Source organism: Furipterus horrens, unplaced genomic scaffold, assembly GCF_987537825.1.
Source record: "Furipterus horrens unplaced genomic scaffold, mFurHor1.1.pri manual_scaffold_4, whole genome shotgun sequence".
In the NCBI taxonomy this organism is placed as follows: Eukaryota; Metazoa; Chordata; class Mammalia; order Chiroptera; family Furipteridae; genus Furipterus; species Furipterus horrens.
Genome location: NW_028327174.1, coordinates 184,916,345 through 184,930,326, shown reverse-complemented (window position 1 = coordinate 184,930,326; position 13,982 = coordinate 184,916,345). Strand labels below are relative to the sequence as shown.

Here is a 13,982-nt window from a genome sequence, read left to right as displayed (position 1 = left end):
TAAAGCACATTAAGGGTAATCTAAAAATAACTCAGTGGATAAATATTTGTCTTTTTCTCAACTTAAATAAGCTTTTATTTTCAAAATTTCCAAAGGCTTTATTGACATTAATTTGAAAAATCACTCTCAAACTGTGAACCTGTTTAAATATGGTGAGCCCCAAGGAAGAACGTGCAACACAACAGTCTTTTTAACCTAAAAGTTAACAAGTGCCGTATCACATAGAAATATAGATATCTTAGGAAAAATGAAAAAAACTGCCCAGGCTCAGGCATGGCGGGTATAGTGGTTTCCTAGTAAATACTGCAGGACGTCTGTGTACTGAATTTCTTTAGAGTCAATGAAAGATCTATTTATTCATCGTAGGCCCAGTTTTCCTTATTTACTGAAGAAGCAGTTCTGTATTATCATATTCGTAAATCGCTGCAGTAAAATGATAATGAAAAACATAATCAGAATGAAGATCCAAGGGCAAGCCTGAAAAACAACCAAATCTCTCAGACAAAGCTCTATTAATAATTGTATCCTACCAGGTAAGCTCCTGCTTTGCATCTGAGCAACAACTACAAACAGAACTATGGAAAAGCTTCCTTACTGACCAGAGGCTGTGAGACCTACTTTACACGTTTGCATATGAACATCACCATTTTGTACTACCAGGCAAAGTCATTAAGAGCAAGGGCTGCCTGGTTAGATCTGGGTTCTGAGACTCCTTGGCTGTGTGTCTTTAGACGAGTTGCTTAGTCTCTCTGTACCTTTTCTTCCTCTTTAAGTTGGAGATACCCAGAGGACCCATCTCTTAGAGTTGTGGTAGGAATTAACTAATACAATGCCCTAAGCACCCAGGGCAATGCCTGACACACAGAAAATTCTCAATACATGTTAGCTATTATTCTCCTTATTCATTTTTTCTGAACTAAAATTCACCAAAAACGTCATCATGTTAAAGATCAAAACTCACAGTCTGTGAGCATGTGGAGAGAATGGCGACTGATCCAGCACCCTCTTCTCGAGTACGGATCCCTTTGGGAAAGAGAGTGCAGATTGTAACTCCTGGCAACTTTTTCTTTTTCACAAACAGAATTTGTGAATGCTGAGCTCAAATAAATGTCACATCTCCATTGGTTCATTTCTGAGTAAGAACCAATTGTTACCATGCGGATAAGTGCAAGCAATGTCAAAATAGCCCAGCTCTTGACCCTGGCAGGATAGCTCAGTTGGCTATAGCATTGACCCCATATGACAAGGTTGCAGGTTTCATCCCTGGTCAGGGCCCAGATGAGAATCAACCGATGAATGCATAAATGGGTGGAACAACCAATCGATGTTTCTCTCTAAAATAATAATAATTTAAAAATAGCCCACCTCTTGGTGTGTAAATCTATTGGTGTTTGCAGCCTATTCTCCTAGCCAGTGACTCAATCGTCTTGTATGAACACATTTTCTCTTTTTACAAATAGCTTACATGTGTGTCATGATTGTCACCATGTTAACTACACATTTTCACTACACAGAAAAAAATCAAGAGCGAAGGCCATTGGAGGATGGGTAGAGGAAGGAGATGGAAAAGGAAGGTATTTGATATAATTTATCGAGAGGAGCAATAGCTGCTCACTGAAACGATCTTAAGTGCTTAGAATGAAGCGAGACCTTTCTGCCTATGAACGGATACTCTTGAGAATTATACTCAAGATTTATGAGACTTCTGTGATGCCGGACTTGTTTCAGAAAGATAAGGCCTATTGTAAATGGCCACAAGTTATTTTAGGAATAACTTGTGACCATTTCAGCCCTCCTGGACATTAATGATAATTTACTCATAAATTAACTGCCTAAGTGGGAAGCAGGTTGGCAACCTCCCAAGAGCACCGAAGAGCAGTGGGTCCTGCCAATAGGTTCTACATTTGGTTTGCTTGCCTTCGTTCTGTGTGAAGTCACAGACTTTGGTATTTGCAAAGCTAATGAAATTGGGACATTATCTCAAAAGAAAACAGGCTTTTCTGACTTGGATGGACAAAGATTGTTCCTAGAGCTCTATCATCATTATGTGCTCCCACCACTGGAACACTAGAAATATCCATAGGAGGAAAACCTACTGGCGTGGTCAGGAAATATTTGTGAATGTGTCAGAATTTTTGCTGGGAATATCCAGGCCAGTGTCATTATTTTAGACGGTATATCACTCAAGAGGGGATTTTTACCAAGTAATGGAGTTGGTAAAGCACACACACACAAAAAGTCATTAACATTTAAAAAATTGAGATGATGAGGTCATCTGCGGAAAATGAAATCAGGCCAACACAGCTAGCCCAGCGAGGACCCGTTAACTAAAGACTTCTTAACTGTCTAACCACTATGCTGTACACCCGAAACGAATACAAAATAATGTTGAATGTAAGCTGTAATCGAAAAAAAAATTGTTTTTGCCCTGGCTGGTGTGGCTCAGTGGATTGTGCACCAGCCTGTGAACTGAAAGGTCACCAGTTTGATTACCAGTCAGGGCACATGCCTGGGTTGCAGGCCAGGTCCCAGTTGGTGGCGTGCAAGAGGCAACCATGTATCTCTCACACATTGATGTTTCTCTCTCTCTCTTTCTCCCTCCCTTCTCCTCTCTCTCAAAAAGTAAACAAATCAAATCTTTAAAAAATGAGACATTCCCCACAAAAAAATAAAAAACAATTTTTTTTACTTAAAAAAAAAAAAAAAAAAAAGGCTCCCAAGTCATCGCCAATATCATCTCTTGGGTTTCAAATGAATTTTGATTAATTGGGCAAACCTACAAACCTGGTTATTCAGATTTGTATCAGTTAATCCACATTGGTAGGAGAAGAGAACGCAAAGAAAGGGATAGAATTAGGCAACTGAAAAGAACCTTTAGCAGATTTTTCCAAGCAGCAGGCAGCAGATAAAATGGCAGCTCAAAATTCAGCTAACGAGCATTATGATAAAATACAAGCTGTTCCACCCTGACCAGTGTGGCTCAGTGAGTTGGATGTCATCCAGAAAAGCAAAAGGTCACTAGTTTGATCCCTGGTCAGGGCACATGCCTGGGTTGTGGGCCAGGTCCCCTGTAGGGGGCGTATGAGAGGCAACTGATTAATGGTTCTCTCCCACAACAACGTTTCTCTCCCTCTTTTTCTCTCCCCCTCCCCCCTCTTTAAAAATAAATAAACAAAATGTTAAAAAAATAAAATACAAGTCTTTCCCAAGAATATTGCTTGGAAGAAAATTAAGCAATGTGTTCAAAGACTAAATGAAACCTGTTTTGATTACTACGGTCATTTAGAAAAGACATTCTTACAGTTTTCAGGCATTGAGAATGTCGAGAGAGAGGAAACTTCTTTTTAATACATTTTCAAATGGATAAGATAATGAACTTGGTGCCCTCGTAAAAAGAAACCAACTTAATTGGGCCACTATGGACACTCATGATTTAGTTAATCTGGCCAGTCAATTATCCAAGACAACAGAGAAAAATAACAAAAGGAAAATTAATCAGGCTCTGAATTATTAAAGCAGCCCAAGTCATGAGTTTACAATTACAATGCATATACACTTCGGAGTTGACAAATCAGAAGGGGTTGTCTAACAACCAACAAAACTGGAATTTGCAATCGTTGCAAAAAAGCTGAACACGGTAAAAAACATTGCCATGAGCTCAAATGGCTATTGGAAAAACGACAGTCTGCTGCTATAATACCAACAGGACCTAAAACGGGATAGGGCTGCTCAGAGGATAGGGTGGGAGGTGAGGAGGGGATTCCCCTCTCCAAGAGGCTGATTAGAAAGCCTTACTAAAGTTGATGATAGAACAACAACCACAAAGTTCAACTTTAAGTTTAGCTGATATTACATTACAAACAGCTGACAAACGGCTTAATAATGCCGTGGCCATGGGTTCTCCTTGTCCTGTGATGCAGCCTTAAGGACTGGACGTGGTGAGAATCCTGACAAAACCACCAAACCACCAAAGCAACTGGACAATAGGTACAGATCTGGGGTGTGTTCACATGATTAACTCGTGGATATGGATACTTAAGCTCTTCAGCTCCTTCGTGTAGAAAACAAAGGAACCATTCTCTGTCAGAGTTTCCTAATAGTACCGGAACGTCAGGAGAAATAGCTAACCATCAATGTAAGTCCTTTATAACTTTTCAAAGTTCTGATTGGTTTGGGACAGACTGGGAAAGGAGACTGGAATTTATTGCAACCCCTAATGAAACACAATGGCTATGTGGGATGAATTTCTGGCTTTGACTACACCCAGGTTGTATAGGGAGATGAACTATCGGGTATCTGTGGGCTCAAGGACATATCTGCCCTGCTGTCTCTTCTCTCGCTAACCTCCCTTTTATGAATGCACGATGGACTAGAGCTGTTTTCCATTGGCATGCTCACTTAGCAGCCATTTTTTGCATCTTCCTTAGGAATTGAAGACGTTATCACTCATATTGAAGCTTTAAGTAACTCAACAAGTCATCAGAGCTGAACTTCAATAAACGCTGAAGTGTCTTCCATGAGAAAAACTGTCTTACAAAATAGGATGGCATTAGATACTATCACTGCATCTCAAGGCGGTACCTCTGTTGTCATAAAAACAGAGTGTTGTGCTTATACACCTGATGAGCCTAGAAATATGCCCTCTCTTTTGGGACCCATTCAGAAACAGGTAAAATCCCTGAGGCATCCCACTCCAAGCTTAAGAGAATTATTGTCTAGTTGGTTCAGCTCTTGGGGTTCCTGGAAAAAGTAAATCAAAAATATATTTCAAATTGGTGTGATTATTATTATCTTGGAGATATTTTTTTAAAGAGTTTATTTATTTTTAAGAGAGAGAGGAGAAGTGCAGGGGAGAAAGAGACAGAGAGAAACATTGATGTAAGAGAGAAACATTGATCGGCTGCCTCTTGAATGCCCCTAAGCAGAGACCGAACCTGCAAACAAGTCTTGTGCACTGACCAGGAATTGAACCTCATGGGATGACACCCAACCCACTGACCCACACTGGTCAGGGCGAGAGAATATCATGGTCATCTAAGATTTACGTATGCTGTACTAACACTAAGAAAACCAAGGCATGTGCCAGTTCATACTACGCACTAGTCTCATTGAGCACAATTATCCATTCACTTAAACTGACATGTAAAAATAATTAGTACTTTCCCAATGCTTTAAACTAAAATTGGCATGAATATTGGCTGCTTATAAGACGCAGAGATGGCAAGCATGTCATGGACCCAGGGAAGGCATTACCACTCTGGCAACAAAGAACTTTAAGATGTTTTGTTTGATCTATGCTGTTCTCTGAAAGACAAATCCTGATCGAAAGGTGGAAATGAGGAAAGAGTGAAGATAAGAAATAATATAAAAAGGAATCACTTTAACCAAGCTGCTAAAATTATTAACAAGATGAAGGTCGAGGCACGAGGAAAGATTCCATTCTTGTTCTATTAGCCTGGGAACTTAAAATTTTTTGAACTTTCTAGTCTTATGTCAATATCTGGATATAACATCAGGACATGTACCAAGCCTCCAGATAATGTTCGGATTACCCACTGATTATCCAGACTGTCTGATATCCACCTGACATTACCACCCAATGTGGTCAAACCTGCTAGTCTCCATCTTCCAGACCACCTGACATCTGTTATCCTGACTGCCAGATATCTGACTGATAACCATCCTGGATGACTCCTAGAGCTAAAAATATGGGACTAACAATTCTCTAAGAATGCACTTTTTGCAATAAGAGCATTTAACTTTTCTTTCTTCTCGTCTTTGAAACACATCTGGGTTTTTGCCTAGTTGTGTTCCCAGTTTGCAAACTCTTAAGACCCTTGAATAAATCTTTATAATTTATTTCTAGCAAAGTCTCCAGACTCCTTTTTGAGTTTGCTGGACAAGACCCAAACAACTGGTCAGGTTTGGAAGCCTTCATTTCTAGGAAAAAAGTATACTAGGAGAGGTCTGTTCATAGTTTAGCAGTATATTGTATGAACTGAAGAACAGGGTATTTGTCTAATTTAAAGCTTAGTATAATATTCTGTCATTCCTGAAATAAATAAAACTGTAGTTAAAAAAAAAATCCAAAACCACAAATAATCTCAAAGCACAATAGTCAAAATCATTAAGCAATTCCCTTCATTTCCTTTGCAATACGCCTCCTAAGACTGCCAGATTTAGTAAGTTAAAACATAGGACACCCAGTTAAACTTAAATTTTAGGTAGCCAATAAGCAATTTCTTAGCATGTCTCATGCAGTATTGGGAACATACTCATACTAAAAAAATATTTACTGCTTATCTAAAACTCAAACTGGGTGTCTAGTACTTCATCTGGCAAAGCCACTCCTGCCTCCATCTTTGGGGCTCTTCTGTTTTAGTTAACGGTAAAATTAACTTGCATTCTACCTGGGTTTAAAGGCTCACTTTGAGATCTTTGATGACGTTACCTAACTACCATTTTTCACCACTCCTGTAAAATGGGATTATTAGCAATCCCTACTTCCTGGGGTTGTTTGGACAATTACATGAGACAGTACGTGTTGGGGCCTAGCGCAGTACTCAGTTCATAGCAAATGCTCGATCACTGTTAGCTATTATTGTTGGCAGGAAAATATGGCGAAGAAATAAAATGACAAAAAGAAGAAGGTACTTGGCATCTTCCAGTCACCAGGAATATTTCTTATCTATACATAGATAACTGAGAGCTGCCGATGGTTGTGACTTCATTTATTTGATTTTTATTTTATTTGACATGTAGAGAGTAACTTGTTGGAATAATAAGCAATACTGATGCAGCATATTAAAATTTACAATAGGGCCTTTCACATCCATCTCCTTGTCATAATGCAAAAAGACATATTAAAAAAAATTTTTTTTTCAAGACTGTGATTCCCAAAGAGGGGGAACTGTGAAAATTTAGCGAAATAGTCCCGGTATGCCTCCTACCCCTCACAGCCAATCTCCTCTGAGATCCACTATTCTAAATAGTTTCAAGGATTTAAAAAAGTCTACAATAAAATATTTCCTTTGGCAAGGAAGCAAACTGAGAGCAATCTTTATGTATGTACTCAATAATGCAGAAAGGACTTCTGGTCCCCAATGTGTCTTTTCAACCAGAGCCCCTGCACAAACAATTCTTCGTGTTGTCATTGTCAAGTACAAAGGACAACTGGCTCAACAATGCTGGCAACAGCAGGCCCTCAGCAGCATGTTTTTTAAAAAGTATCCTCCAAAGAAAGCTGTAACCTGTGGCCTCCATTCACCACCGGAAGGGCCTAAATGCTTTCCCCTTGTGTGACGGGGAATACCTGCCCTTCCAGAACGATCTCTCTCCCAGCAGTAAGTTTTACATATAGAGACTCAGCATTCTTTTTGTAATGCAGCTTGTCCATGTCCTTGATTAGGAAATGTGTCCCTTTCAAAAGATTTTGCGGCCAGAATCTCCAACTTGCCTCAGTGGTACCCATCTTGTTTCTTGCCTATATTCCAGTGAGAAATATTGTATCTGTTGTTATATTTATTAAACAAGGAGGCCATTAGACGGAGGTGGCTGTAATGCCATGGAGGCCTACATAAACGAACCAAAACCTAGGCCTGTAAATGCCTCCAGATTATACAATCAAAGCACTAGGAACAACCAATCACAAACAGCCAACGAGCTTTAAGCTACAACCAATCAATCATTGCTATAGCCTTTCTTTGTTTCTGCCTTTTCTCTATAGAAGTCCCTCCCCACCAACAAGCCACCTCTTAATGGCAAGGACATTAAGCATGGAGGACCGGGAATGGTGAAAATTGAGGGGGTTGGATGAAAGTGGATAGAAGGCTACTGTTGAAATACAAAAACTGGCCTATGAGTTTCCAAAATGGCTGGGAATTGCCAAGCACACGAAGTCTGGAAGGATCACTGAGGGTCATTTGATGGCACTTCATTTCCCGCTTCCATGCTGACTTTGGAAAACTGACTTTCACAGAAGACTAGTCTCCATGGCCCCCACATACAAGATTATTTATCCTTGTACTCCTCCGTATTAAGTACCCTTTCCTGGGAGGTGGGGGAATACTTTCTAACTCAGAATATGAAGAATTTTTGAAAATAAAAAGTGTCTATGCTCCAAATAAAGTAAAATAAAAAGATCTCTCCCAGAATTCCTGTCCACCAACCAATTGCTTTTTGTGAAATAAACTCTTAAAATTTTTAATATGCCTCAATTTATGTTTTAACAATGTACATAAGTACAAGACTTCTTTCTGAGAAAAATTCCAGTGTCCTAGAATTTCCTCCTCCGTTGCAAATACTTAGTTTTTAGTCTCTTTACACAAAACAAAAGGGCAAGGTAAAGACAGCATTTGGGATGTAGTTGATGTATTTGACTAAAATGATGGCTAAATTACATAATTTCTACCCAGGAGATACTTCTTTAACATACATTGATGTAGTTTTGAACAGTCATCAAATAAATGAAAGTTTAAAAAAATAACGCAGAGCCAAACAGGTGTCATGGTGGCTCCTAGCAACGTGCCCAGCAGATTAAGTCCAAGACTCTTTCAGGATGCTGGCACTGGGCAGTTCACTCCCCAGAAGAAAGGCAGCTCTGTGACCAGTAAACTCCTTTGGCACGGAGCAGCTAACCAGTGACTTCATTAGGGAACACTACGCAGATGTAAAGCTTGCCTTGCCCAGAAGATAGTGAAATGCTCGGTTGAAGTTTAGCCATCTTATTGGCTAAACTACAGTGATCCCTCACTTATCACAGGTATTACGTTCTAGACCCCCCCAGTGATAGGTGAAAACTCACAAAGTAGGAACCTTACATTTATTTTAGTATTTAATGTACAGCACCGCAAAATCCCATGATATAGCGAAAAATCTGTGCTAAATAATTAAATATAATATTTTTTTAAAATCCCGCGATACAGTGAGGCCGCGATAAGTGAACTGCGATATAGAGAGGGACGACTGTATTAACAAGCTGTATGTAAAATGCCTTTGAGAAAACAAATAGAGATGATTACATATAAAACATACCATTGTGGTGGTTGCCCAGATGTGGAGGGAGGAAGGAATGAGGAATTGGTGTTTAATGGGGAGGAGGAGAGAATGAGGAATTAGTATTTAAAGAGTATAGAGTTTCAGTTTGGGGCAATGAATGGTGATGGTTGCTGAATAGTATGAATAGCATAAATGCTACAGAACTGCACACTTAAAAATGATTAAAAGGATAAATTGTGTGTTGTGTGCATTTTACCGTAATAATAATAATAAAAAGATAACATTGCTTGGTGAATAAAGATGAGGGGAAAAAAAGCAGAGATGTGAAGGGGAAAGAACTAGACAGAAAAGAAGAAAGAGAAAGAGAAAGGAATGGAAAGAAAAGAGATGGGTGAGATTGATAAGACACCCTCTCCCCAACCCAGGGCAGTCATGGGGGGCAGCAGCAACCCTAAAGAGGAAATGTGGGTTTCTACCCCACCCTTCACAATGAAGAACTACACACAAATGGCCAATAAGTACACGAAAAAGATACACAGCATCATTAACCTTCAGGGGAATGCAAACCAAAACCATGATGAAATTTCACTTTACACCTACTTGGATGGTTACAGTCAAAACACAGACAATAGCAAGTGTTGACCAGAATGTGGAAAAGTCAGAATTCTCCTCCATTGCTGGTGGGAGTATAAAATGGTGCAGCCACACTGGAAAACAATCCGACAGTTCTTCAAGAAGTTAAATACAGATTTACCATATAACCCAGCAATTTTACTCCTAGGAACATATCCATGACAAATAAAAACATACGTCCACACCAAAACTTGTACATGAATATTCATAGCAGCATTATTCATCATAGCCTGAAAGCAAAAATAACCCAAAAGTCCATCAACTTGTGAATGGACTATGAAACAAAACAAAACACTAGTATATCCATTAAAGGAAATGCTATTTAGGACTGAAAGGAATGAAATACTGATATAGGTTATAACACAGATGAACCTCAGAAACATTAGGAAAAAGCCAGACACATATGTCATATGATTCCACTTAAATGAGATGTACAGAACAGGCAAATCCGTAGAGACAGAAAACAGGTGTTTGCATGGGATTGGGGGTGAGAACAGAGATGAACTGTAATAGGGCATGAGGGACCTTACTGGAGTGATATAACTGTTATAAAGCTGAATTGCAGTGAGAGTTGGTAAATTTGCTAAAAATTTTTGAATTGTACACTTAAAAGTGTGAATTTTACGGTATGCAACTTGTATACCTTGATTGAGTTATGTTTTTAAAGAAAGGAATGGTTAAAAAAAAAGAACTGTAAATCAGAAGCCCTAACAGGTGGAAAATAGAACACTCAAGCAAGTGGAATATGAAGGAAAACCACAAGAGAAAGACGCTGAGGTGAGAACACAAGGTGTGTGTGTGGGGGGGGGGGGGGTTGAGAAAGACCGACGGTCCAGCTTCCACAGCCCAGCTCGACCGCAGTCTAGATGAAGACTGGTCTTCATTTGTTCATTCAACAAATATTGACACAATGTGCTAGACACTCAGCTATGTGCTGGGGATGCAGGCCCTTACGTAAATTCCATTCTAGCAGGGGAGACTGGGTATCAAGAAGTGCAGGAGCAATTCTTGGTAGATCTGAGTATATTCATTTCCTGTGGCGGCCATAACAAATTGCCGTAAACTTGTTGACGTAAAACAACAGAAATGCATTCCCTCACAATTCTGGAGGCCAGAAATCCAAAATCCAGATGTTGGCAGAGCCACGCTCCCTCCCAAGGCTCTGGGGGACGATCCTTCCCAGGTCTTCCAGCTTCCAGTGGCTCCAGGCGTTCTCTGGCTTGCAACTCCAATTCCTGCCTCTGTCTCTTTACGTGGCCTTCTTCATGTGTGTTTCTTCTCCTGCCTCTTGTGGGAACACATGCTCTTGGATTTAGGTCCTACCTGGTTAATCCAGGATGTTCTCATCCTGAGAGTCTTAACTTAATTACATCTACAAAGACCCTTTTTCCAAATAAGGCCATATTTACAGGTATCAAGGTTTAGGACTTGGACATATTTTGGGAGGGAGAGAGGGGTTCACAATTCCCCCTATTACACTGAATGATTTCAAACTGTAGATCAGGCTCATTTAATGCTCCTGCTTACATTACATCAGTTTATTCAGAGGGTGTTTTTGATATAAATGCTCTTAGTTCAAGGTTCCTCAGAATGACAGAAGTTTGTTTAGGAACAAATTCACTCATTTGAGTCATATATATTTTTAGAAGCATGACTTTGTCATTTCAAAATGAGACATGGTATTAAAAGGCTACACATAGTAGAAAAAAACACATTCAGAAGATTATGGCATTGCAAAAAATTGTGCACCTTTTTCACAAGGAAAGTTTTTAATCACTAAGATAGATGCATCTATCACAAAAAGAATAATACAGAGGACACCAAACCACTTTAGTGATTTCTGCTGATATTCCCTTTGGAAAGCATCAACACATCGGGTTTTATTGTAATTAATGTTTTAACAGAATGTTCCCCGCCCCGCCCCCCACCCCAGGACCAAAGAATATATCAGGAACAGCCTATATGGCAAGGATATGTTAAATAGCTATTAGAAACAGGAATAGCTGTAGATACATAAATGTATAATGAAGAGCCTTTAGTTAATAAATGAACATCAGGCATTTATAGATGCAGAAAAAACAATACTTTAAGATGGATAGAAGGACAAGATGAATATATAAACGGGTGTGCGGGGGGAACAGAATGATCCTAAAGGAAAACAAATGATGATTGCTGATTTATTGGGAAACCTAAAGGAGAAGATGTAAACAGAAGCATTTCCCTGAGGTATATCCACCTAGAGGTTTCAGAACTTCTTTAGTGAGAAGAGACTGGCATGAATAGAGGAACTTAATATTTACACACATTTATTAGTGTATTTAAATATGTTTCTATTTTGTCTAACTTGTTAAAGTATATGATGTTTATTCTTCACAGTGGGTTCAGTTCTTGTGAACTAAAAATCTTCTGTTCTTATAAAGAAAATTCCCAGACATTTATTAAAAGAGAAGGGAATGAGAATAACATCTAAACTAGATAGACCAAAATAAAACCTCAGCCAAGATCCTGGTAACAAGGATAAGTAGGCTAATTAGGTACAATAGCAACCTTATAAAATGGAACTGGGGTAAGCCTTGCCTCTATCAGATTATGCCATTTATGTTTATAAAACAAACTCTAGTCTTTCTGATCCTTTAAATGTCTTCACTACATCTGCAATTAACACAGCTAAGATACCAATTCTTAAAATGATGACAGATTCCAAAATAGCACATCTATATCCATCAAGCTTTACTATCAGCACCCATCCCTTTCTACCTATAGACTTGTCAGACTTTTAAGTCTTTTCAGTAGAAGCCAATGAAACACCAACGCATCACTGGAATTTATATTATTGTCTTGCAAATTCTGTTAAACATAATTACAAGCAAACAAACTTTCAGCATTAGATACCTATTTAGATAAGTTGATTTTTTTTTGACCATCATGCTCCTAGCTACCTTCTATTTAATTTCACTGTAGTATTTTTGTTGGCTTTCTCTAACATTTTTAACATAGATAACATACCCTCAACCTTCATATCAAAAAAGAAAGCTTGAATAAATTCATCCTGCATATTCTTTTGTATAACCTCTAGTAAATCCAGGAGTGAAATATCTCTAGTTATATCCCAATATAAGAAGGGACATTACTTATTGTTTTGCAAAGAAAAATTCATCAGTGACATATATTTAAATTCTAATCATTCAAGCAAAAATGTTAGAAAGTCCTCCCACTCCAGCCTTTGTTAACCGAAACATACACAGAATTCCAAGAGAGGAAGACTGTTCTTCTCTGTCTAATCCCATAATAGAGGGGAAGTGGCTGAGTCTTATAAATTTTGCTATAAATTCTTTAATCTAGGCAATAATTACAAATTCAAGTACTTAATTTGAACAGTGATAATTAGGTTGATTTCCAGAATGACTCATGCTGTAAACCTTTGGCCATTAGTGTTCCAGCTGGAATGGGCAGTGTCTGCCTTCCCACTGACATCAGTGGAAATCTTGAGTCACGATCAAAGCCACTTTATGCGTCTCTGACCTTTCTTCACAATACACAGTGGGGCCCAGTTTTTCAGCTCAGAATTTTCAGATTTGCTTCCCTGCGCCCATGGGGTGACCACTTGCAGACAACCTACATGCAGATATTTACTGGAAACACTACAACAGACTCATTGGAAATCACATCTTGGATTCTAGCTTTCAGGAAGTTTCCTAATCCAGATCCCAAATTTCAGGAAATCGCTTGTCTGGATGACTCACTGAGGCTTTAGTGACTCGAGAGGTGGAGGGGCTGCGCTCATTTTACCCCCAGAAGTCTGCCACAGGCTCATTTCCCTCTAGAGACGCACTTTGAGAATCAAACTAGAGAAAGGACGCCTTACCTTGATAGCCATGTCTGCGCTGGATGTTTCTGTGGTATCCGAGGTTGTCTCGTCTCCCCTTAGCAGCACACTGTCCCACCCAACTCCTGAAAAATAGCAGAACAGTGGCATTGGAGTCAAGGCCATTCAGCGGGCATGAAGAGACACCCCTGTCGTGTTGCAGATTCCAATCCCATGTAACTTGTAAAAGAAACCAATGATCATCCCCAGCACCTCACCTGCCTGGCAGTTACCACAGGGAAAGCTTCCTTTCCAAAATGTGGGCAGTCACCACCTCCTTTGTTTTGCCTAACCTCCCACTTCGGAGTCCATTGTCCAAATCTTGTATCTTACAGTTGTATTCCCAGCCCAGACTAAAGACGGGGTTGCAATGAACTCCTCCAGAATCCAGGCCTTATACTGAGGTCTTACTTAGGGCTTATAGTGAATTCCAGACACAGAAACACACATCTGAACCTACTTCAATGCCCCAAAGAAACAATTCCAG

The 13,982-nt window shown here is 39.4% G+C and overlaps 1 protein-coding gene across 4 annotated transcripts in view; it reads right to left on the bottom strand.

Annotated features, from left to right (window-relative positions):
• PALM2AKAP2 (PALM2 and AKAP2 fusion) overlaps positions 1-13,982 on the bottom strand; it is a 300,990-nt gene that overhangs the window by 110,315 nt on the left and 176,693 nt on the right. For all 4 annotated transcript variants that reach the window (XM_090274550.1, XM_090274543.1, XM_090274544.1 and 1 more), the window contains one exon: positions 13,496-13,581. In XM_090274550.1, coding sequence (XP_090130676.1) covers positions 13,496-13,581 — 86 coding nt within the window. The remainder of the gene's footprint in view (positions 1-13,495; positions 13,582-13,982) is intronic.